Source organism: Aphelocoma coerulescens, unplaced genomic scaffold (assembly GCF_041296385.1).
Source record: "Aphelocoma coerulescens isolate FSJ_1873_10779 unplaced genomic scaffold, UR_Acoe_1.0 HiC_scaffold_437, whole genome shotgun sequence".
Lineage (NCBI taxonomy): Eukaryota > Metazoa > Chordata > Aves > Passeriformes > Corvidae > Aphelocoma > Aphelocoma coerulescens.
Genome location: NW_027183781.1, coordinates 40,124 through 61,888, shown reverse-complemented (window position 1 = coordinate 61,888; position 21,765 = coordinate 40,124). Strand labels below are relative to the sequence as shown.

Here is a 21,765-nt window from a genome sequence, read left to right as displayed (position 1 = left end):
CTTCCACCTCGGGACACGCCCGCTTCCGCCTGGGGACACGCCCACTTCCGCCCGGGACACGCCCACTTCCGCCTGGGGACACGCCCACTTCCGCCTCTGGACACGCCCACTTCCGCCTGAGCCGCGCCCGCTTCCGCCCCGGGACACGCCCACTTCCGCCTGGGGACACGCCCACTTCCGCCTGAGCCGCGCCCGCTTCCGCCTCTGGACACGCCCACTTCCGCCTGGGGACACGCCCTCTTCCGGCTGGGGACACGCCCACTTCCGCCTCGGGACACGCCCACTTCCGCCTGGGGACACGCCCACTTCTGCCCCGGGACACGCCCGCTTCCGCCTCGGGACACGCCCGCTTCCGCCCCGGGACACGCCCACTTCCGCCCCGGGACACGCCCACTTCCGCCTGGGGACACGCCCACTTCTGCCCCGGGACACGCCCGCTTCCGCCTCGGGACACGCCCGCTTCCGCCCCGGGACACGCCCACTTCCGCCTCGGGACACGCCCGCTTCCGCCTGGGGCCACGCCCGCTTCCGCCTCGGGACACGCCCACTTCCGCCTGGGGACACGCCCACTTCCGCCTCGGGACACGCCCGCTTCCGCCTGGGGCCACGCCCGCTTCCGCCTCGGGAAACGCCCGCTTCTGCCCCGGGACACGCCCACTTCCGCCCCGGGACACGCCCACGTCCACCTTGGGCCACGCCCACTTCCACCCTCAGGCCACGAAACCCCAGTGTGTTTTCCCCCTCAGGCCACGCCCATTTCTGCATCAGGCCACGCCCCCTCGATTTTGGTGCGTTTTTTGTTTGTTCCCCCGAGACCACGCCCACTTCCGCCTAATGCCACGCCCACTTCCGCCCAGGGCCACGCCCACTTCCGCCTCGAGCCGCGTCCCCTCGGTTGGGCGCGTTTTTTCCCCCTGAGGCCACGCCCACTTCCACCTCAGGCCACGCCCACTGCTGTTGGTTTTGTCGAGGCCACGCCCACTTCCACCTCAGGCCACGCCCACTCCTGTTGGTTTTGTCGAGGCCACGCCCACTTCCGCCTCAGGCCACGCCCCCTCAGTCGGGCGCATTTTCCCGAGGCCACGCCCACTTCCGCCTCAGGCCACGCCCCCTCGATTTGCGTGGGCTGTGTCGAAGCCACGCCCACTTCCACCTCAGGCCACGCCCCTCTGTTTGGGCAGCCCCAGCCACGCCCACTTCCGCCTCAGACCACGCCCTCTGTGTTCAGTTCTTTTGTCGAGGCCACGCCCACTTCCGCCTCAGGCCACGCCCCCTCATTTTCGGCACGCTTTTTTGTTTGTCCCACCGAGGCCACGCCCACTTCCGCCTCAGGCCACGCCCACTTCCGCCTCAGGCCACGCCCATCTGTTGCTTTTCGTCGAGGCCACGCCCCCTCAAATTTTCAGCGTGGTGTGTCCAGGCCACGCCCACTTCCACCTCAGGCCACGCCCCCTCGGTTTGGCGCCTTTTTTGAGGCCACGCCCCCTCGGTTTTGGCGCCTTTTTTGAGGCCACGCCCCCTTCCCGTCAGGCCACACCTCTTTCAGCGGGCGGGGCGGGGCTTACGCCGAGGCCACGCCCCCCTCTTAAAGGGGCCGCGCTCTCTGTCCCTCCCGCCCCTCCCCCATCGCTGGCCAGGAGCGATTTTTACCCGAATCAATAAAAAAAATAAAAAAGGCGGGAAAATCAACCCGGGATCTTGGGGGGGGAGGGGCGGGAGTTGGGGAATTCTGAGGGGAATTTGGGAATTTTGAGGGAAATTCGGAAATTCGGAGGAAAATCCGAGAATTTTGAGGGAAATTTGGGAATTCTGAGGGAAGTTTGGGAGTTCTGAAGGAAATTCGGGAATTTTTGAGGGAAATTTGGGAATTCTGAGGGAAATTTGGGAATTTTGAGGGAAATCCGGGAGTTTTGAGGAAAAATTGGGAGTTTTTGAGGGAAATTTGGGAATTCTGAGGGGAATTTGGGAGTTTTGAGGGAAATCCGAGAATTTTGAGGGAAATTTGGGAATTCTGAGGGAAATTTGGGAATTCTGAGGGAAATCCGGGAATTTTTGAGGGAAATTTGGGAATTTTCAGGAAAATTGGGGTATTTTTGAGGGAAATTTGTGTATTTTGAGGGAAATTTGGGAATTCTGAGGGAAATTCGGGAATTCTGAGGAAAATCCGAGAATTTTGAGGGAAATTCCGGAATTCTGAGGGAAATCCAAGAATTTTTTAAGGAAATTTGGGAATTCTGAGAGAAATTTGGGAATCTTGAGGGAAATCGGGGAATTCTGAGGGAAATTCGGGAATTCTGAGGGAAATCGGGGAATTTTTGAGGGAAATTCGGGAATTCTGAGGGAAATTTGAGAATTTTGAGGGAAATTCCAGAATTCTGAGGGAAATTGGGGAATGTTGAGGGAAATTTAGGAATTCTTAGAGAAATTTGGGAACTTTTGAGGGAAATTTGGGAATTTTCTGGGAAATACAGGAATTTTTTACCGTTTTTGCTGATTTTTCAATTTTTTTGGGTTGAATTCGGGCGTTTTTGGGGAAATTCTCGGTGATTTTGGGGGGGTTTTTTTCTTTGGGGGGGCGGGAACTTCTGGGGGGATTTTTGGGGGGATTTCGAGGGATTTTTCAGGAACTCCCCGCGAATTTTTTTGGGGGGTGGGGGAGGGGCGGAATTTTGGGACAATTTTGACGTTTTCCAGGAGGTTTTTTTCCGCCGATTTTTTGGCTTTTTTGGGGAGGATTTTTGGGGGTTTTCGCCTCGTTTTCCACCCTCACCTCAACCTCTGAATCAGACTCTGCAAAGGGGGGGAGGGGAGGAGCTTTAATGCGATTTTGGGGGGGGTCCCAGAGCCCCAGCGGGGGAAGGGGGAGGGGGGGGAGGTTTTTTTGGGTGAATTTGGGGATTTTTCGGGCGTTTCAAACGCTGAGGAGCCACAGGAAGACTCCCCCAGAGCCCCTAAAGGCACCCAAGACCCCCCAAAACCCCCCAGAGCCCCTAAAGGCACCCAAGACCCCCCAAACCCCCCCCAGCCCCCCCAAAACCTCCCCCGAGACCACCCCACGACCCCCAGGGCCCCTTAAAGCACCCCCAGACCCCCTAAAGCCCCCCCAGACCCTCTAAAACCCCCCATAGGCCCCCTAAATCCCCCCTAGGACCACCCAGAGACCCCTAAACCCCCCAGGCCCCGCCCCTTGGCGCAGGCCCCGCCCCCTCCCTCAAACCCCGCCCCTCACCAGTACAGGTGCCCGCAGCGGCCAATCAGGGGCTCGTTCGCGGGCTCCAGGCTGATGTTACACGCGAAGGCCCCGCCGTTGCCGCCGTTGCCGCCGCTGTCGCCGCCGCTGTCGCCGCCACAGCCGCGGACTCGCCCCTCAGCGCCGCCACAGCCGCCGCCATTTTCCACCTCCCCTCACACCGCGCCCTCCCGTCCCATTGGCCGCCGCTCCCGCCAATCAAAACCCGGCGCTGTTATTGGTGGAGACGCGCGAGGATCCGCCCCCGGAGGAGCGCTATTGGCTGGAGAGACGCCTCTTCCTATTGGCTCGCAGCGATCCGGGCGCTAATTGGTTTGAGCGTTTGACAGGCAGCCGAGCTACCCAATCACCGCGCGGCACCGTGGGCGGGACAACATGGCCGCCGCGTCGCCGTGGCGACGCGCCAGTTTCCCGCCCCTCGCCGTTACCACGGCAACCACGCACGGCCCGGCGGAGGGGCGGGGGAATCCGCGGGCTCCGGCGCTGATTGGCGGATGCAGCTGTCAATCATCGACGTCGCTTCCGGCGCCGGGACGGGCCCGCGCCGCCGCCGCAGCCGCCGCCCCTCCCGGTACCGGCGGGGCCTGAGGGGAACCGGGGGGGTCCCGAGGGGGTCCCGAGGGGTCCCGGGGGATCCCGAGAAGCTCCCGGGGGCCGTGGGGAGGGGACGCGGCCTCCTGAGAACCGGGGATGCTCCGCCGCCGCCCACGGGGCCGCCCCGCCCGGCCCCGCCCGGTTGGGCCCAAACCGAGCCCTGAGGGGGGGGGGCGGGGCCCGGGTGGGGCCGGGGGGGGGGGCGGGAAGGGCCCCGGGGGGGAGATTTTGGGGTGCAAAGCGGGGGTTTGGCGGGGTCCGGGCGCTGGGGAGGGCTCTGAGGGGAGGGGGAGGGTCCTGAGGGGGGGGTTGGGGTCCTGAGGGGATTTTGGGGGGTTCTGAGGGGATTTGGGGGTCCCGGGAGGTTCCTGAGGGGATTTTGGGGGTTCTGAGGGGATTTCGGGGGTCCTGAGGGGATTTTGAGGGGTTCTGAGGGGATTTTGGGGGTCCTGAGGGGATTTTGGGGTCTCAGGATGTTCCTGAGGGGATTTGGGGGGTTCTGAGGGGATTTTGGGGGGTTCTGAGGGGATTTTGGGGTCCCAGGAGTTTTCCTGAGGGGATTTTGGGGTCCCAGGAGGTTCCTGAGGGGGTTTTGGGGATCCTGAGAGGATTTGGGGGTCCCAGGAGGTTCTTGACGGGATTTGGGGATCCTAAGGGGATTTTGAGGGGTTCTGAGGGGATTTTGGGGGTTCTGAGGGGATTTTGGGGGGTTCTGAGGGGATTTTGGGGTCTCAGGATGTTCCTGAGGGGATTTGGGGGGATCTGAGGGGATTTTGGGGGGTTCTGAGGGGATTTTGGGGTCCCAGGAGTTTTCCTGAGGGGATTTTGGGGTCCCAGGAGGTTCCTGAGGGGATTTCGGGGATCCTGAGAGGATTTGGGGGTCCCAGGATGTTCTTGACGGGATTTGGGGATCCTGAGGGGATTTTGAGGGGTTCTGAGGGGATTTCGGGGGTCCTGAGGGGATTTTGGGGGGTTCTGAGGGGATTTTGGGGTCCCAGGAGTTTTCCTGAGGGGATTTTGGGGTCCCAGGAGGTTCCTGAGGGGATTTCGGGGATCCTGAGGGGATTTGGGGATCCCAGGATGTTCTTGACGGGATTTGGGGATCCTGACGGGATTTTGAGGGGTTCTGAGAGGATTTGGGGGTCCCGGGAGGTTCCTGAGGGGATTTGGGGGATCCTGAGGGGATTTTGGGAGGTTCTGAGGGGATTTTGGGGATCCTGAGGGGATTTGGGGGATCCTGAGGAGGTTTTGGGGTCCCAGGAGGTTCCTGAGGGGACTTTGGGGGATTCTGAGGGGATTTCGGGGGTTCTGAGGGGATTTTGGGGGGTTCTGAGGGGATTTTGGGGGTCCCAGGAGGTTCCTGAGGGGGTTTTGGGGATCCTGAGAGGATTTGGGGGTCCCAGGAGGTTCTTGACGGGATTTGGGGGGTTCTGAGGGGATTTTGGGGTCTCAGGATGTTCCTGAGGGGATTTGGGGGGTTCTGAGGGGATTTTGGGGGGTTCTGAGGGGATTTTGGGGTCCCAGGAGTTTTCCTGAGGGGATTTCGGGGATCCTGAGGGGATTTGGGGATCCCAGGATGTTCTTGACGGGATTTGGGGATCCTGAGGGGATTTTGAGGGGTTCTGAGAGGATTTGGGGGTCCCGGGAGGTTCCTGAGGGGATTTGGGGGATCCTGAGGGGATTTTGGGAGGTTCTGAGGGGATTTTGGGGGTTCTGAGGGGATCTTGGGGATCCTGAGGGGATTTGGGGGATCCTGAGGGGATTTTGGGGTCCCAGGAGGTTCCTGAGGGGATTTTGAGGGGTTCTGAGGGGATTTGGGGATTCTGAGGGGACTTTGGGGGGTTCTGAGGGGATTTGGGGGTTCTGAGGGGATTTTGAGGGGTCCTGAGGGGATTTTGGGGATCCTGAGGGGATTTGGGAGTCCCAGGAGGTTCCTGACGGGATTTTGGGATCCTGAGGGGATTTTGAGGGGTTCTGAGGGGATTTGGGGGATCCTGAGGGGATTTGGGGGTCCCGGGAGGTTCCTGAGGGGATTTTGGGGGTTCTGAGGGGATTTTGGGGGTTCTGAGAGGATTTTGGGGTCCCAGGAGGTTCCTGAGGGGATTTTGGGGATCCTGAGAGGATTTGGGGGTCCCAGGAGGTTCTTGACGGGATTTGGGGATCCTGAGGGGATTTTGGGGGGTTCTGAGGGGATTTTGGGGGTTCTGAGGGGATTTTGGGGGGTTCTGAGGGGATTTTGGGGTCTCAGGATGTTCCTGAGGGGATTTGGGGGGTTCTGAGGGGATTTTGGGGGGTTCTGAGGGGATTTTGGGGTCCCAGGAGTTTTCCTGAGGGGATTTTGGGGTCCCAGGAGGTTCCTGAGGGGATTTGGGGGTCCCAGGATGTTCTTGACGGGATTTGGGGATCCTGAGGGGATTTTGAGGGGTTCTGAGAGGATTTGGGGGTCCCAGGAGGTTCCTGAGGGGATTTGGGGGATCCTGAGGGGATTTTGGGAGGTTCTGAGGGGATTTGGGGGTTCTGAGGGGATCTTGGGGATCCTGAGGAGGTTTTGGGGTCCCAGGAAGTTCCTGAGGGGACTTTGGGGGGTTCTGAGAGGATTTGGGGGTCCCAGGAGGTTCCTGAGGGGATTTTGGGGGCCTTGAGGGGATTTGGGGGTCCCAAGAGGGGTTTGGGGGGTCCTGAGGGGATTTTGGGGGTCATGAGGGGATTTGGGGGGATTCAGAGGGGACTTGGGGGATCCTGAGGGGATTTTGGGGGCCCTGAAGAGATTTTGGGGAGTTCTGAGGAGATTTTGCGGTTCTGAGGGGATTTTGGGGATCCTGAGGGGATTTTGAGGGGTTCTGAGTGGATTTCGGGGGTTCTGAGGGGATTTCGGGGGTTCTGAGTGGATTTTGGGGGTTCTGAGGGGATTTGGGGGATCCTGAGAGGATTTGGAGGTCCCAGGAGGTTCCTGAGGGGATTTTGGGGATCCTGAGGGGATTTTGGGGTTCTGAGTGGATTTTGAGGGGTTCTGAGGGGAGGGGGAGGTTCCTGAGGAGATTTTGGGGGGTCCTGAGGGGATTTTGGGGTCCCAGGGCGGGTTTTGGTGCTCCCTGACCCCTTTGTGCCCCTTCCGCCACGATGGAGGGGTCGGTGGGGACGGATTTGGGGGTTTTTGGGTTTTTTTTGGGTTTTTGGGGTTTTTTGGGGACGGATTTGGGGTTTTTTTGGGGGGTTATTTGGGGGACAGATTTGGGGTTTTTTTGGGGTTTTTTTTTGGGGTTTTTGGTGCTCCCTGACCCCGTTCCACCCCCTCAGCTGCCCTGAAGGTGTCGGTGGGGACGGATTTGGGTTTTTTGGGGGTTTTTTGGGGATGGATTTGGGGTTTTTTTCGGGGTTTTTTGGGGATGGATTTGGGGTTTTTTGGGGGATGGATTTGGGATTTTTTTGTGTTTTTTGGGGGATGGATTTGCGGTTTTTTGGTTTTTTTGGGGGGGATGGATTTGGGGTTTTTTGTGTTTTTTTGGGGATGGATTTGGGGTTTTTTGGGGGATGGATTTGGGGTTGTTTTGGTTTTTTTGGGGATGGATTTGGGGTTTTTTGGGGACGGATTTGGGGTTTCTTTGGGGGATGGATTTGGGGTTTTTTGGGGATGGATTTGGGGTTCTTTGGGGATGGATTTGGGGTTTTTTGGGGGATGGATTTGGGGTCTTTTTTGGGGATGGATTTGGGGTTTTTTGGGGATGGATTTGGGGTTTTTTGGGGATGGATTTGGGGTTTTTTGGGGACGGATTTGGGGTTTCTTTGGGGGATGGATTTGGGGTTTTTTGGGGACGGATTTGGGGTTTTTTGGGGATGGATTTGGGGTTTTTTGGGGACGGATTTGGGGTTTTTTGGGGATGGATTTGGGGTCTTTTTTGGGGATGGATTTGGGTTTTTTTGGGGATGGATGTGGGGTTTTTTGGGGACGGATTTGGGGTTTTTTGGGGACGGATTTGGGGTTTTTTGGGGGGACGGATTTGGGATTTCTTTGGGGGATGGATTTGGGGTTTTTTGGGGGATGGATTTGGGGTTTTTTGGGCGGGATTTTTTTGTTTTTTTTGGGGTTTCTGCTGCCCCCTGACCCCTTTCCCCCCCCAGCTGCCATGGAGGTGTCGGTGGGGACGGATTTGGGGTTTTTGGGGGATGGATTTGGGGTTTTTTGGGGGATGGATTTGGGGTTTTTTGGGGATGGATTTGGGGTTTTTGGGGGGATGGATTTGGGGTCTTTTTTGGGGATGGATTTGGGGTTTTTTGGGGACGGATTTGGGGTTTTTTGGGGGACGGATTTGGGGTTTTTTGGGGATGGATTTGGGGTCTTTTTTGGGGATGGATTTGGGGTTTTTTGGGGACGGATTTGGGGTTTTTTGGGGGACGGATTTGGGGTTTTTGGGGGGATGGATTTGGGGTTTTTTGGGGGTGGATTTGGGGTTTTTTGAGGGGGATTTTTTGGTTTTTTTGGGGTTTCTGCTGCCCCCTGACCCCTTTCCCCCCCAGCTGCCATGGAGGTGTCGGTGGGGACGGATTTGGGGTTTTTGGGGGGATGGATTTGGGGTTTTTGGGGGATGGATTTGGGGTTTTTTGGTCTTTTTTGGGGGAATGGATTTGGGGTTTTTTGGGGGGGATTTTTTGGTTTTTTTTGGGGTTTCTGCTGCTCCCCTGACCCCCTTTCCCCCCCCAGCTGCCATGGAGGCGTCGGTGGGGACGGATTTGGGGTTTTTGGGGGGATGCATTTGGGGTTTTTTGGGGGATGGATTTGGGGTTTTTTGGGGGATGGATTTGGGGTTTCTTTGGGGGATGGATTTGGGGTTTTTTGGGGGATGGATTTGGGGTTTTTAGGGGATGGATGTGGGGGTTTTTTGTTTTTTTGGGGGATGGATTTGGGGTTTTTTTGGGGGGGATGGATTTGGGGTTTCTTTGGGGGATGGATTTGGGGTCTTTTTTGGGGGATGAATTAGGGGTTTTTTGGTTTTTTTTGGGGATGGATTTGGGGTTTTTTGGGGGGGATTTTTTGGTTTTTTTGGGGGGTTTCTGCTGCCCCCTGACCCCTTTCCCCCCCCCAGCTGCCATGGAGGTGTCGGTGGGGACGGATTTGGGGTTTTTTGGGGGGGATTTTTTGGTTTTTTTGGGGTTTCTGCTGCTCCCCTGACCCCTTTCCCCCCCCCAGCTGCCATGGAGGTGTCGGTGGGGACGGATTTGGGGTTTTTTGGGGGATGGATTTGGGGTTTTTGGGGGGATGGATTTGGGGTTTTTTGGGGGACGGGTTTGGGGTTTTTGGGGGGATGGATTTGGGGTTTTTTGGGGATGGATTTGGGGTTTTTTGGGGTTTTTTTTTTTTGTTTTTTTTGGGGTTTCTGCTGCCCCCTGACCCCTTTCCCCCCCCAGCTGCCATGGAGGTGTCGGTGGGGACGGATTTGGGGTTTTTTGGGGGATGGATTTGGGGTTTTTTTGGTTTTTTGGGGGATGGATTTGGGGTTTTTTGGGGATGGATTTGGGGATTTTTGGGGATGGATTTGGGGTTTTTTGGGGGGACGGATTTGGGGTTTTTGGGGGGATGGATTTGGGGTTTTTTGGGGATGGATTTGGGGTTTTTTGGGGTTTTTTTTTTTTGTTTTTTTTGGGGTTTCTGCTGCCCCCTGACCCCTTTCCCCCCCCAGCTGCCATGGAGGTGTCGGTGGGGACGGATTTGGGGTTTTTTGGGGGATGGATTTGGGGTTTTTTTGGTTTTTTGGGGGATGGATTTGGGGTTTTTTGGGGATGGATTTGGGGATTTTTGGGGATGGATTTGGGGTTTTTTGGGGACGGATTTGGGGTTTTTTGGGGGATGGATTTGGGGTTTTTTTTGGGGATGGATTTGGGGTTTTTTGGGGGATGGATTTGGGGTTTTTTGGGGACGGATTTGGGGTCTTCTTTGGGGATGGATTTGGGGTTTTTTGGGGGATGGATTTGGGGTTTTTTGGGGACGGATTTGGGATTTCTTTGGGGATGGATTTGGGGTTTTTTGGGGACGGATTTGGGGTTTTGGGGGGATGGATTTGGGGTTTTTTGGTCTTTTTTGGGGGAATGGATTTGGGTTTTTTTGGGGGGGATTTTTTGGTTTTTTTGGGGTTTCTGCTGCTCCCCTGACCCCCTTCCCCCCCCAGCTGCCATGGAGGTGTCGGTGGGGACGGATTTGGGGTTTTTTTGGGGGATGGATTTGGGGTTTTTTGGTCTTTTTTGGGGATTTATTTGGGGTTTTTTTTTTGGTTTTTTTTTGGTTTTTTTGGGGGTTTCTGCTGCCCCCTGACCCCTTTCCCCCCCCAGCTGCCATGGAGGTGTCGGTGTGGATGGATTTGGGGTTTTTTGGGGATGGATTTGGGGTTTTTTGGGGGGGATTTTTTGGTTTTTTTGGGGGTTTCTGCTGCTCCCCTGACCCCCTTTCCCCCCCCAGCTGCCATGGAGGTGTCGGTGTGGATGGATTTGGGGTTTTTTGGGGGATGGATTTGGGGGTTTTTTGGGGGGGATTTTTTGGTTTTTTTGGGGTTTCTGCTGCCCCCTGACCCCTTTCCCCCCCCAGCTGCCATGGAGGTGTCGGTGGGGACGGATTTGGGGTTTTTTTGGGGGATGGATTTGGGGTTTTTTGGTCTTTTTTGGGGATTTATTTGGGGTTTTTTTTTTGGTTTTTTTTTGGTTTTTTTGGGGGTTTCTGCTGCCCCCTGACCCCTTTCCCCCCCCAGCTGCCATGGAGGTGTCGGTGTGGATGGATTTGGGGTTTTTTGGGGATGGATTTGGGGTTTTTTGGGGGGGATTTTTTGGTTTTTTTGGGGGTTTCTGCTGCCCCCTGACCCCCTTCCCCCCCCAGCTGCCATGGAGGTGTCGGTGGGGACGGCGGCGCTGGCGCTGGCGCTGCTGCTGCTGCCGCTGCTCTACGAGCGCTGCGGCTCCTTCCGCTTCTTCTGCAAGATGGGCTTCTACAACGGCTGGATCCTGCTGCTGGCCCTGGTGGCCATCCCGCTGTGCGCCCTGCGCGGCCGCGACGTCGAGAACATGAAGTCAGCGGGGCCGGGGGGGGGCCGGGGGGGGGTGTGGGGGGGCTGGGATGGGGGTTTGGGGGAGTTATGGGGCTGGGATGGGGGTTTGGGGGGATGGGATGGGGGTTTGGGGGGGTTATGGGGCTGGGATGGGGGTTTGGGGGGGTTATGGGGTGGTTATGGGGCTGGGGAGGGGATTTGGGGGGGATAGGATGGGGGTTTGGGGGGGTTATGGGGCTGGGATGGGGGTTTGGGGGGATGGGATGGGGGTTTGGGGGGCTGGGGAGGGATTTGGGGGGGATTTGGGGTGGTTATGGGGCTGGGAAGGGGATTTGGGGGGATGGGAAGGGGGTTTGGGGGGTTATGGGGCTGGGAAGGGGGTTTGGGGGGATGGGATGGGGGTTTGGGGGACTGGGGAGGGGATTTGGGGGGGTTATGGGGCTGGGATGGGGGTTTGGGGGGGCTGGGAAGGGGGTTTGGGGTGGTTATGGGGCTGGGGAGGGGATGTGGGGGGGATGGGATGGGGGTTTGGGGGGGTTATGGGGCTGGAGAGGGGATTTGGGGGGGATTTGGGGGGCTGGGAAGGGGATTTGAGGTGCTTTGGGGCGGTTATGGGGGACTGTGGGGCAGGTTTGGGGCAGGTTTGGGGCAGTTATGGGGCAGTTACGGGGCAGATTTGGGGCGATTGTGGGACAGATTTGGAGCAGTTATGGGACAGATTTGGAGCAGTTATGGGGCAGATTTGGGGCAGATTTGGGGCGATTGTGGGACAGATTTGTGGCAGTTATAGGGCAGTTATGGGGCAGATTTGGGGCAGGTTTGGGGCTGTTATGGGGCAGATTTGGGGCTGTTACGGGGCAGTTATGGGGCAGTTATGAGACAGATTTGGGGCGATTGTGGGGCAGATTTGGGGCAGTTATGAGGCAGATTTGGAGCGATCGTGGGGCAGCTATGGGGCAGCTATGGGGCAGCTATGGGGCAGCTATGGGGCGCCGTGGGGCTGAGCCCCCCGCGTGCCCCCAGGATCATCCGCGGGCTGATGCAGCACGTGAAGCGGCTCTACGGGATCCGCATGGTGGTCAGGGGGGCCCAGAACTTCCCCCCACGGCAGCCCTACGTGGTGGTCAGCAACCACCAGAGCTCGCTGGACCTGCTGGGTATGGGGCTGCCCCATAGATCCCTGCCCCACACATCCCTGCCCCATAGATCCCTGCCCCATAGAGCCCTGACCCCATAGAGACACTCACAGAGTGAGCAATGCCAGCCCTACGTGGTGGTCAGCAACCACCAGAGCTCGCTGGACCTGCTGGGTATGGGGCTGCCCCATAGATCCTGCCCCATAGGTCCTGCCCCAGAGACTGATCCACGAGTGACCCTCGGCCTGCCCCACACGTCCCTGACCCCACAGAGTCATCTTCAGCCTGCCCCATAGATCCCTGCCCCACAGTGTGACCCTCAGCCTGCTCCACAGAGCCCTGCCCCACGGAATGACCCATGAGTGACCCTCAGCCTGCCCCACTGATCCCTGCCCCACAGATCCCTGCCCCACAGATCCCTGCTCTACAGACTCCTGACCCCACAGAGTGACCCTCAGCCTGCCCCACAGCCCCCTGCCCCACAGCCCCCTGACCCCACAGATCCCTGCCCCACAGCCCCCTGCCCCACAGCCCCCTGACCCCACAGTTCCCTGCCCCACAGCCCCCTGACCCCACAGACTGACTCTCAGCCTGCCCCACAGCCCCCCGGCCCCACAGATCCCTGCCCTACAGATCCCTGACCCCACAGAGTGATTCTCACTGTGCCCCACAGACCCTTGACCCCACAGAGTGACCCTCAGCCTGCCCCACAGCCCTCTGCCCCACAGCCCCCTGACCCCACAGATCCCTACCCCACAGACCCCTGGCCCCACAGCCCCCTGCCCCACACCCCCCTGCCCCACAGCCCCCTGTCCCACACCCCCCTCCCCCCACAGCACAACCCACAGCCACACCCATGCCCTGACCCAAAACCCCCCAGCCCCATAACCCCCGCCCACACCCCACCCCTGCCCCACGGCTGCCCCGCGGCTGCCCCGCGGCTGCCCCACGGCTGCCCCACGGCTGCCCCACGGCTGCCCCCCGGCCCGCAGGGATGATGGAGGTGCTGCCCGACCGCTGCGTGCCCATCGCCAAGCGGGAGCTGCTCTACATGGGCGCCGTGGGCGTCGCCTGCTGGCTCGGGGGCATCATCTTCATCGACCGCAAGCGCACGCACGACGCCATCAGCGTCATGGCCGAGGCCGCGCACACCATGCTGAGCCAGGACGTGCGTGGGGCGGGGGGGGCGGGTGTGGGGAGGGTGTGGGGTGGGTGGGGGGCGGGTGGGGGGTGGGTGTGGGGAGGGTGTGGGGTTGGTTGTGGAGGTGGCTGTGGGGCAGATGTGAGGCAGGTGTGGCGTGGATGTGGGGAGGGGTGGGTGTGGGGTGGGTGTGGGGTGGATGTGAGGCTGAATGTGAGGCTGGCCGTGGGGCGGCTGTGGGGCAGCTGTGGGGGTGGCTGTGGAGCTGGCAGTGGGGTGAATGGGGGCTGGATGTGGGGTGGGTGTGGGGAGGGTGTGGGGTTGGTTGTGGAGGTGGCTCTGGGGCAGATGTGAGGCAGGTGTGGGGTGGATGTGGGGCGGGTGTGGGGAGGGGTGGCTGTGGGGTGGGTGTGGGGCGGGTGTGGGGTGGGTGTGGGGTAGGTGTGGGGTGGGTGTGGGGTGGGTGTGGGGTGGGGGTGGGGTGGGGGTGGGGTTGGTTGTGCAGGTGGCTCTGGGGCAGATGTGAGGCAGGTGTGGGGCGGGTGTGGGGTGGATGTGGGGTGGGTGTGGGGTGGGTGTGGGGTAGGTGTGGGGTGGGTGTGGGGTAGGTGTGGGGTGGGTGGGGGGTGGGTGTGGGGAGGGTGTGGGGCGGGTGTGGGGTGGATGTGGGGTGGGTGTGGGGTGGGTGGGGGGTAGGTGTGGGGTGGGTGTGGGGTGGGTGTGGGGTGGGTGTGGGGTTGGTTGTGGAGGTGGCTCTGGGGCAGATGTGAGGCAGGTGTGGGGCGGGTGTGGGGTGGATGTGGGGTGGATGTGGGGTGGGTGGGGGGTAGGTGTGGGGTGGGTGTGGGGAGGGTGTGGGGCGGGTGTAGGGTGGATGTGGGGTGGGTGGGGGGTTGGTGTGGGGTGGATGTGGGGTGGGTGGGGGGTTGGTGTGGGGTGGGTGTGGGGTGGATGTGGGGTAGGTGTGGGATGGGTGTGGGGTGGGTGTGGGGCGGGTGTGGGGTGGATGTGGGGCCGGATGTGAGGTTGGTTGTGGGGCTGGCTGTGGGGTGGCTGTGGAGTTGGCAGTGGGGTGGATGGGGGCTGGATGTGGGGTGGGTGTGGGGAGGGTGTGGGGTGGGTGTGGGGAGCATGTGGGGCTGATTGTGGGGGTGGCTGTGGGGCTGGCTGTGAGGCGGCCGTGGAGCTGGCCATGGGATGGCTGTGGGGCTGGCAGTGGGGTGGATGTGGGGAGGATGTGGGGCTGACTGTGGGGTTGGTTGTGGGGGCGGCTGTGGGGCTGGTTGTGGGAGCGGATGTGGGGCAGCTGTGAGGCGGCCATGGAGCTGGCCACGGGGTGGCTGTGGGGCTGGTACTGGGCTGGTTGTGGGGTGGCTGTGGGGTGGATGGGGGTGGGTGTGGGGTGGATGGGGGTGGGTGTGGGGCAGATGTGGGGCTGGCTGTGGAGCTGGACATGGGGTGGCCGCGGGGCTGGTACTGGGCTGGCTGTGGGGTGGATGTGGGGCCGGCCATGGGGCTGGCCGTGGGGCTGCTGTGGGGCTGGCCATGGGGTTGGCTGTGGGGCGGATGTGGGGCTGCCATGGAGCCAGCCATGGGGCAGCCATGGGACTGGCCATGGGGCCGGCTATAGGGTTGGCTGTGGGGTGTCCATGGGGCTGGCCGTGGGGCCGGCCATGGGTCAGCCATGGGTCAGCCATGGGTCAGCCATGGGTCAGCTATGGGTCAGCTATGGGTCAGCCATGGGTCAGCTATGGGTCAGCCATGGGTCAGCCATGGGGCCGGCCGCTCACAGGGCAGCCCCGCAGGGAGCTGCAGGGCCACTCGACCCCGCGGGGATGTGGGGCAGCTTCCGTTGGCCGTGGGGCGGCCGCGGGCTCGCCGTGGGGCGGCCCCACGTGCGGCCGCGCCCCACACGCGGCCGCGCCCCACAGGTGCGGGTGTGGGTGTTCCCCGAGGGCACGCGCAACCACAGCGGCTCCATGCTGCCCTTCAAGCGCGGCGCCTTCCACCTCGCCGTGCAGGCCCAGGTACGGGGGGCGGCCGTGGGGCGGCCGTGGGGCGGCTGTGGGGCGGCCGTGGGGCGGCTATAGGGCGGCCGTGGGGCGGGCCGGCCCTGCCTGACCCTCGCGCTGCCCCACAGGTCCCCGTCGTCCCCATCGTCATCTCGTCCTACCAGCACTTCTACAGCAAACGGGAGCGCAGGTTCACGGCCGGTGAGGGGCGGCTGTGGGGCAGCGGGGAGGTGTGGGGCAGCGGGGAGGTGTGGGGCTCGGGGGGAGGTGTGGGGCTGGGAGGCTCCTGTGGGGCTGGGAGGCAGATTTGGGGCTGGAGGGCTCAGTGAGTCCGGGAGGCTTCTGTGGGGCTGGAAGGGCTTCATGTGGGTCTGGGGGGGATGTGGGGGGCTGTGGGGCTCCTGTGGGGCTGGGGGGAATGTGTGGGGCTGGGGGCTGCCTGCTGGGACCTGTGGGGCTGGGATGAGTAGGACATTGGGCCGTGTGGGGCTGGGTCTTAGTGTGGGGCAGGGTCTGGGTGTGGGGTCTCCGTGTGGGGCTGAGGCAGCCATGTGGGGCAGAGTGTCGCTGTGGGGCAGGGTGTCAGTGTGGGGTAGGGTGTTGGTGTGGGGCAGGGCCTCAGTGTGGGGCAGGGTGTCGGTGTGGGGCTGGGGTCTCTGTGTGGGGCTGGGGTCTCTGTGTGGGGCGGGGTCTCCATGTGGGGCAGGGTCTCGGTGTGTGGTAGGGTGTCTGTGTAAGGCAGGGTGTCCATGTGGGGCAGGGTGTCCACGTGGGGCAGGGTGTCCATGTAGGGCAGGGTGGCGGTGTGGGGCAGCCGTGTGGGGCTGGGGGTCGGTGTGGGGCAGGGTGTCGGTGTGGGGCAGCCGTGTGGGGCTGGGGGTCGCTGTGGGGCAGGGTGTCCGTGTGGGGCAGGGTGTCCATGTGGGGCCGGGGGTCGCTGTGGGGCCGGGGGTCGCTGTGGGGCAGGGTGTCGGTGTGGGGCAGCCGTGTGGGGCCGGGGGTCGCTGTGGGGCCGGGGGTCGCTGTGGGGCAGGGTGTCCGTGTGGGGCCGGGGGTCACTGTGGGGCAGCCGTGTGGGGCCGGGGGTCGCTGTGGGGCAGGGTGTCGGTGTGGGGCAGCCGTGTGGGGCCGGGGGTCGCTGTGGGGCCGGGGGTCGCTGTGGGGCAGGGTGTCCGTGTGGGGCCGGGGGTCACTGTGGGGCAGCCGTGTGGGGCCGGGGGTCGCTGTGGGGCAGGGTGTCCGTGTGGGGCCGGGGGTCACTGTGGGGCAGGGTGTCCGTGTGGGGCCGGGGGTCACTGTGGGGCAGCCGTGTGGGGCCGGGGGTCGCTGTGGGGCAGGGTGTCGGTGTGGGGCAGCCGTGTGGGGCCGGGGGTCGCTGTGGGGCAGGGTGTCGGTGTGGGGCAGCCGTGTGGGGCCGGGGGTCGCTGTGGGGCCGGGGGTCGCTGTGGGGCAGGGTGTCCGTGTGGGGCCGGGGGTCGCTGTGGGGCAGGGTGTCCGTGTGGGGCAGCCATGTGGGGCCGGGGATCGCTGTGGGGCAGGGTGTCCGTGTGGGGCAGCCATGTGGGGCCGGGGGTCACTGTGGGGCAGCCGTGTGGGGCCGGGGGTCACTGTGGGGCAGGGTGTCCGTGTGGGGCAGGGTGTCCATGTGGGGCCGGGGGTCGCTGTGGGGCCGGGGGTCGCTGTGGGGCAGGGTGTCCGTGTGGGGCCGGGGGTCGCTGTGGGGCAGGGTGTCCATGTGGGGCAGGGTGTCAGTGTGGGGCAGCCGTGTGGGGCTGGGGGTCGCTGTGGGGCAGGGTGTCAGTGTGGGGCCGGGGGTCGCTGTGGGGCAGGGTGTCGGTGTGGGGCAGCCGTGTGGGGCCGGGGGTCACTGTGGGGCAGCCGTGTGGGGCCGGGGGTCGCTGTGGGGCAGGGTGTCCGTGTGGGGCAGCCATGTGGGGCCGGGGGTCGCTGTGGGGCAGGGTGTCCGTGTGGGGCAGCCATGTGGGGCCGGGGGTCGCTGTGGGGCCGGGGGTCGCTGTGGGGCAGCCGTGTGGGGCCGGGGGTCGCTGTGGGGCAGGGTGTCCGTGTGGGGCCGGGGGTCACTGTGGGGCAGCCGTGTGGGGCCGGGGGTCGCTGTGGGGCAGGGTGTCCGTGTGGGGCAGCCGTGTGGGGCCGGGGGTCGCTGTGGGGCAGCCCCCGACCCACAGCGCCCCCCAGGGCAGTGCGTGATCCAGGTGCTGCCGGCGCTGCCCACGCGGGGGCTGGGCCCGGCCGACGTTCCCGCGCTGACCGAGCGCGTCCGCGCCGCCATGCTCGACGCCTTCGAGGCCCTGTCGGCCGAGCTGCGCCCCACGGCGCCCCACGGCGCCCCACCGAGCGACCCACAGAGCCCCACGGCGCCCCACGGCGCCCCACCGAGCGACCCACAGAGCCCCATAGGGACCCACAGCGACCCACCGAGCCCCACGGCGCCCCACGGCGCCCCACCGAGCGACCCACGGAGCCCCACGGCGCCCCACGGCGCCCCACCGAGCGACCCACCGAGCCCCATAGGGACCCACAGCGACCCACCGAGCCCCACGGCGACCCACGGCGACCCACCGAGCGACCCACGGAGTGACCCACAGAGCCTCATAGGGACCCATAGTGATCCACAGAGCCCCATGGGGACCTACAGCAACCCACGGAGCCCCACGGTGCCCCACGGCGACCCACAGAGCCCCGTAGGGAGCTACAGCGACCTACGGAGCGACCCACGGAGCGACCCACAGAGCCCCATAGGGACCCACGGCGACACAGAGAGCCCCATAGGGAGCTACAGCGACCCACAGAGCCCCACAGGGACACAGAGCGATCCACAGAGTGACCCACGGAGCCCCATAGGGACCCACAGCGACCCATGGAGTGACCCACGGAGCCCCATAGGGACCCACAGCGATCCACAGAGCCCCACGGGGACACAGAGCGACCCACGGAGCGACCCACAACAACCCACGGCCAACCAGAGCGACCCACGGAGCTCCACAGGGACCCACAGCGACCCCCACAGCGACCCCCACAGCGGCCCACGGAGTGACCCACAGAGTGACCCACGGCGACCCACGGCCACCCGAAGTGACCCCCAGAGCGACCCACGGACTGACCCACAGAGTGACCCCCGGAATGATCCCCGGAGTGACCCACGGCAACCCACGGCCACCCAGAGCGACCCATGGAGCGACCCATGGAGCGACCCACAGCTGCCCACGGAGCCCTGGAGTGACCCCCAGCATCCAGCAGCGACCCAGAGCGACCCACAGCGTTCCACGGTGCCCCACGGGGGGACCCCGCAGTGACCCCCGGCCCTGCAGCCCCACGGGGGAGGCGGCAGTGGGGCAGGAGCTGAGCCACGAGTGGGGCCTGGAGCGACCCCCAAGTGGGGCCTGGAGCGACCCCCAAGTGCAACATGGAGAGGCTCCCAGTGGGTCTGGGATCATCCACGAGTGGGGCACGGACTGAGCACCAAGTGGGGCACAACTGACCCTGCCGTGGGGCAGGCACTGACCCCCAAGTGGGGCTTGGAGTGACCCCCAAGTGGGGCTTGAAGTGACCCCCAAGTGAGGCCACAACTGACCCCGCTGTGGGGCTTGGAGTGACCCCCAAGTGGGGCTTGGAGTGACCCCCAAGTGAGGCCAGAACTGACCCCGCCGTGGGGCAGGCACTGACCCCCAAGTTGGACGTGGTTTCACCCCTAAATGAGGCCCCAGTCGACCCCCGTATGGGGCAAGGAACTGACCCCCAAGTGGGGCTTGGAGTGACCCCCAAGTGAGGCCACAACTGACCCCGCTGTGGGGCAGGGACTGACCCCCAAGTGGGGCCTGGACTGATTTCCAAGTGGGGCCCACAGTGACGCCTAAGTGGGGCTTGGACTGACCCCTAAGTGGGGCCAGAACTGACCCCCAAGTGAGGCCCAGACTGACCCCTAAGTGGGGCTTGGAGTGACCCCCAAGTGAGGCCCAGACTGATCTCTAAGTGGGGCTTGGACTGACCCCCAAGTGGGGCCCACAGTGACTGCCAAGTGGGGCTTGGAGTGACCCCCAAGTAGGGCCTGGACTGACCCCCAAGTGGGGCTTGGAGTGACCCCCAAGTGAGACCGGAACTGACCCCCAAGTGAGGCCCGGACAGAACCCCAAGTGGGGCTTGGAGTGACCCCCAAGTGAGACCGGAACTGACCCCCAAGTGAGGCCCGGACAGAACCCCAAGTGGGGCTTGGAGTGACCCCCAAGTGAGACCGGAACTGACCCCCAAGTGGGGCTTGGAGTGACCCCCAAGTGAGACCGGAACTGACCCCCAAGTGAGGCCCGGACAGAACCCCAAATGGGGCCTGGACTGACCCCCAAGTGAGGCCAGAACTGACCCCCAAGTGGGGCCCGGAGTGACCCCAAATGGGGCCTGGACTGACCCCCAAATGGGGCCCAGAGTGACCCCCAAGTGAGGCCGGAACTGACCCCCAGGTGAGGCCCAGACAGACCCCCAAGTGGGGCCCGGAGTGACCCCCAAATGGGGCCCGGACTGACCCCCAAGTGGAGCCCGGACTGATCCCCAAGTGGGGCCCGGAGTGACCCCCAAGTGGAGCCCGGACTGACCCCCAACTCGGACACGCTCTGACCCCCAAGTGGGGCCTGCAGTGCCCCATAGCGGGACCACGCTGGGACCCCCGCCCGGACCCCCCTCCCCTCCCCCCAGGGCCTGACCCCCACCCAGGGGCGTGGCCGGGGAGGGGCGTGGCCAGGGAGGGGCGTGGCCGGGGGGATGACGTGGCCGGTTCTGATTGGCTGCTGCAGCCAAGCCCCGCCCCCTCGATGCCGTGTATTTATTTTGGGGTGGGGGGCGTGGATTTTGCCAAATTTCCCTCCTGGCCCTGCTGGGGGCCCCCCCCCCCCCCCAAAATCCCTTCCCCCACCCCCCCCCCCCGCAAAAAAAAAAAAAAAAAAAAAAAAATCATGGGGTGGTGTGACATCATCAAGGCGGTGATGATGTCATCAGGGTGCTGATGACGTCATTGTGGGGGGTCCTGAGGGTTTGGGGCACCCCCACCCCCCCCTCTGGGTGGGAAATTCCCCCTTTTTCCCACCAGATTTTACCCAAATTCCCCTTTTTTGTTCCTTCCCCCCCCCCCCCCCCACCCTTGGATCTGGTTGGGGTTTGGGGTTCCCCCTCCCCCACCCCATTTTTGGGTTGGAATGTGGGAATTTGGGCATTTCCTGAGCCCCCCCCCCGGGGCTGGGATTTGGGGAATTTTGGGGCTCCTCTGGGTGGATTTTGGGGGGGAGGGGGAGGGGGGGGAGGGGGGGGATAATTTTGGGAACCAAAAGGTTTTGTCGGCCTAAAAAAAAAAAAAATTCCCCTATTTTTAAATTCCCGACCAAAATCGCCTCAAAACTCGGAAAAAAACAAAAAACAAAAAAACCCCAAAAAACAAACAAACAAACAAAAAAAACCAGAAAAAAGACCCCAAAAAACGAAACTCAGAAAATCAGGAGAATCCCCCCAAAAACCCAACCACGGCCGCCGCAATCCCCAAACACTAAAAGCCAACAAAAAACAACCCAAAGCCACCAAAAAAAAACCCTCGAAAACACCAAAAAAACCAACCAAAAAAAAGCCCGAAACCCGCCCAAAAGAAACCAAAAAAAAGCCACCAAAAAAACCAACCAAAAAGCACAAAAAAATCCTAAACCCACCAAAAAATAACCCCAAACCCACCCAAAAATAACCCTAAAGTCACCTAAAAATAACCCCCAAACCCACCCAAAAATAACCCCAAACCCACCAAAAAATAACCCCAAACCCACCCAAAATTAACCCTAAAGTCACCTAAAAATAACCCCCAAACCCACCCAAAATACCCCAAAACCCACCAAAAAATAACCCCAAAGCCACCAAAAATAACCCCCAAACCCACCCAAAAATAACCCCAAACCCACCAAAAAATAACCGCAAACCCACAGAAAATAACCCCAAAACCCACCAAAAAATAACCCCAAAGCCACCAAAAATAACCCCTAAACCCACCCAAAAATAACCCCAAACCCACCCAAAAATAACCCCAAAGACACCCAAAAAATAACCCCTAAACCCACCCAAAAATAACCCCAAACCCACCCAAAAATAACCCCAAAGACACCCAAAAAATAACCCCAAAACCCACCCAAAAATAACCCCAAACCCACCCAAAAATAACCCTAAAGTCACCTAAAAATAACCCCAAAGTCACCAAAAAATAACCCCAAAACCCACCCAAAATAACCCCAAACTCACCCAAAAATAACCCTAAAGACACCCAAAAAATAACCCCAAACCCACCCAAAAATAACCCCAAACTCACCCAAAAATAACCCCAAAACCCACACAAAAATAACCCCAAACCCACCCAAAAAATAACCCCAAACTCACCCAAAAATAACCCTAAAGACACCCAAAAATAACCCCAAACTCACCCCAAAATAACCCCAAAGCCACCCAAAAATAACCCCAAATCCACCCAAAAAATAACCCCCAAACCCACCCCAAAAATAACCCTAAAGTCACCCAAAAATGACCCCAAAGTCACCCAAAAAAAAACCCCAAACTCACCAAAAAATAA

The 21,765-nt window shown here is 61.6% G+C and overlaps 1 protein-coding gene across 2 annotated transcripts; it reads left to right on the top strand.

The window, feature by feature from the left end:
* The first annotated feature begins 3,780 nt into the window (after nucleotides 1–3,780).
* Nucleotides 3,781–18,480, top strand: LOC138101712 (clumping factor B-like). 2 transcript variants are annotated; one of them, XM_068999491.1, is made up of 7 exons: nucleotides 3,781–3,821; nucleotides 10,704–10,893; nucleotides 11,896–12,029; nucleotides 13,001–13,176; nucleotides 15,081–15,176; nucleotides 15,290–15,362; nucleotides 17,358–18,480. In XM_068999491.1, exons 2-7 carry the CDS (start codon nucleotides 10,709–10,711, stop codon nucleotides 18,473–18,475), a joined length of 1,782 nt encoding a protein of 593 aa, XP_068855592.1. In that variant the 5' UTR covers nucleotides 3,781–3,821; nucleotides 10,704–10,708; the 3' UTR covers nucleotides 18,476–18,480. The 2 variants fall into 2 exon arrangements, with proteins under 2 accessions (XP_068855592.1, XP_068855593.1); XM_068999492.1 differs by lacking the exons at nucleotides 3,781–3,821; nucleotides 10,704–10,893; nucleotides 11,896–12,029 and adding an exon at nucleotides 12,038–12,182.
* Nucleotides 18,481–21,765: the final 3,285 nt, after the last annotated feature.

What these genes read in the sequence shown, in the direction of transcription:
- LOC138101712 (XM_068999491.1), top strand. Translation starts at nt 10,709, where the DNA reads ATGGAGGTGTCGGTGGGGACGGCGGCGCTGGCGCTGGCGCTGCTGCTG. An exon ending in CGCGACGTCGAGAACATGAA is followed by an intron (nt 10,894 to 11,895) that starts GTCAGCGGGGCC and finishes GCGTGCCCCCAG; the next exon opens with GATCATCCGCGGGCTGATGC. An exon ending in GGAGCGCAGGTTCACGGCCG is followed by an intron (nt 15,363 to 17,357) that starts GTGAGGGGCGGC and finishes AGCGCCCCCCAG; the next exon opens with GGCAGTGCGTGATCCAGGTG.